This window comes from Pygoscelis adeliae, unplaced genomic scaffold (genome assembly GCF_000699105.1).
Source record: "Pygoscelis adeliae isolate BGI_AS28 unplaced genomic scaffold, ASM69910v1 Scaffold1563, whole genome shotgun sequence".
Lineage (NCBI taxonomy): Eukaryota > Metazoa > Chordata > Aves > Sphenisciformes > Spheniscidae > Pygoscelis > Pygoscelis adeliae.
In genome coordinates, this window is record NW_008824465.1 from 1 (window position 1) to 521 (window position 521).

General features: G+C 66.4%; 1 protein-coding gene across 1 annotated transcript in view; it reads left to right on the plus strand.

Moving 5' to 3' along the window:
- Positions 1-24: 24 nt before the first annotated feature.
- The window catches only part of LOC103914426 (transcriptional enhancer factor TEF-5-like), a gene marked incomplete at its 3' end in the record, with an annotated part of 10,644 nt that continues 10,147 nt past the window's right edge, over positions 25-521 (plus strand). Inside the window, exon 1 of the mRNA XM_009321064.1 lies at positions 25-262. Coding sequence (XP_009319339.1) covers positions 127-262 — 136 coding nt within the window. The remainder of the gene's footprint in view (positions 263-521) is intronic.

The following is a 521-nucleotide window of genomic DNA, read 5'->3' on the forward strand; positions in this document are numbered from 1 at the left end:
CCCGGCAGGTTGTCGCGTGTCCGTGGGGGCTCGGGGTCGGAGCCCAGAGCAGCCAGCACCATAACGTCCAACAGCTGGAACGCCAGCGGCAGCCCCGGGGAGGGGCGGGAAGATGGCCAGGACGGCATGGACAAGAGTCTGGACAATGATGCCGAGGGTGTGTGGAGTCCGGACATCGAGCAGAGCTTCCAGGAGGCGCTGGCGATCTACCCTCCCTGCGGCCGGCGGAAAATCATCCTCTCGGATGAGGGCAAGATGTACGGTGAGTGATGGGGGCTGGATGGCGGTGGAGGGGAGAGCACCACACTGCTGGCCAGGATGGTGCAGCTAGGGGTGAAGCAAAGCCTCCTGCCCCAAATCCACGCTGGGGCATCGCCCTCGAGCACCACCCAAACCCCCCAACCCCAAGTAGCTTCCCCGGGTGCATCCCGGAGCTGGACCAGGGAGGTGGCAGTGACCCACGTCCCCTCCCTCTGCGCTGGCTCTCTCTCCCGCTCCCTCCCTCTCTCAGCCCTGCCGGA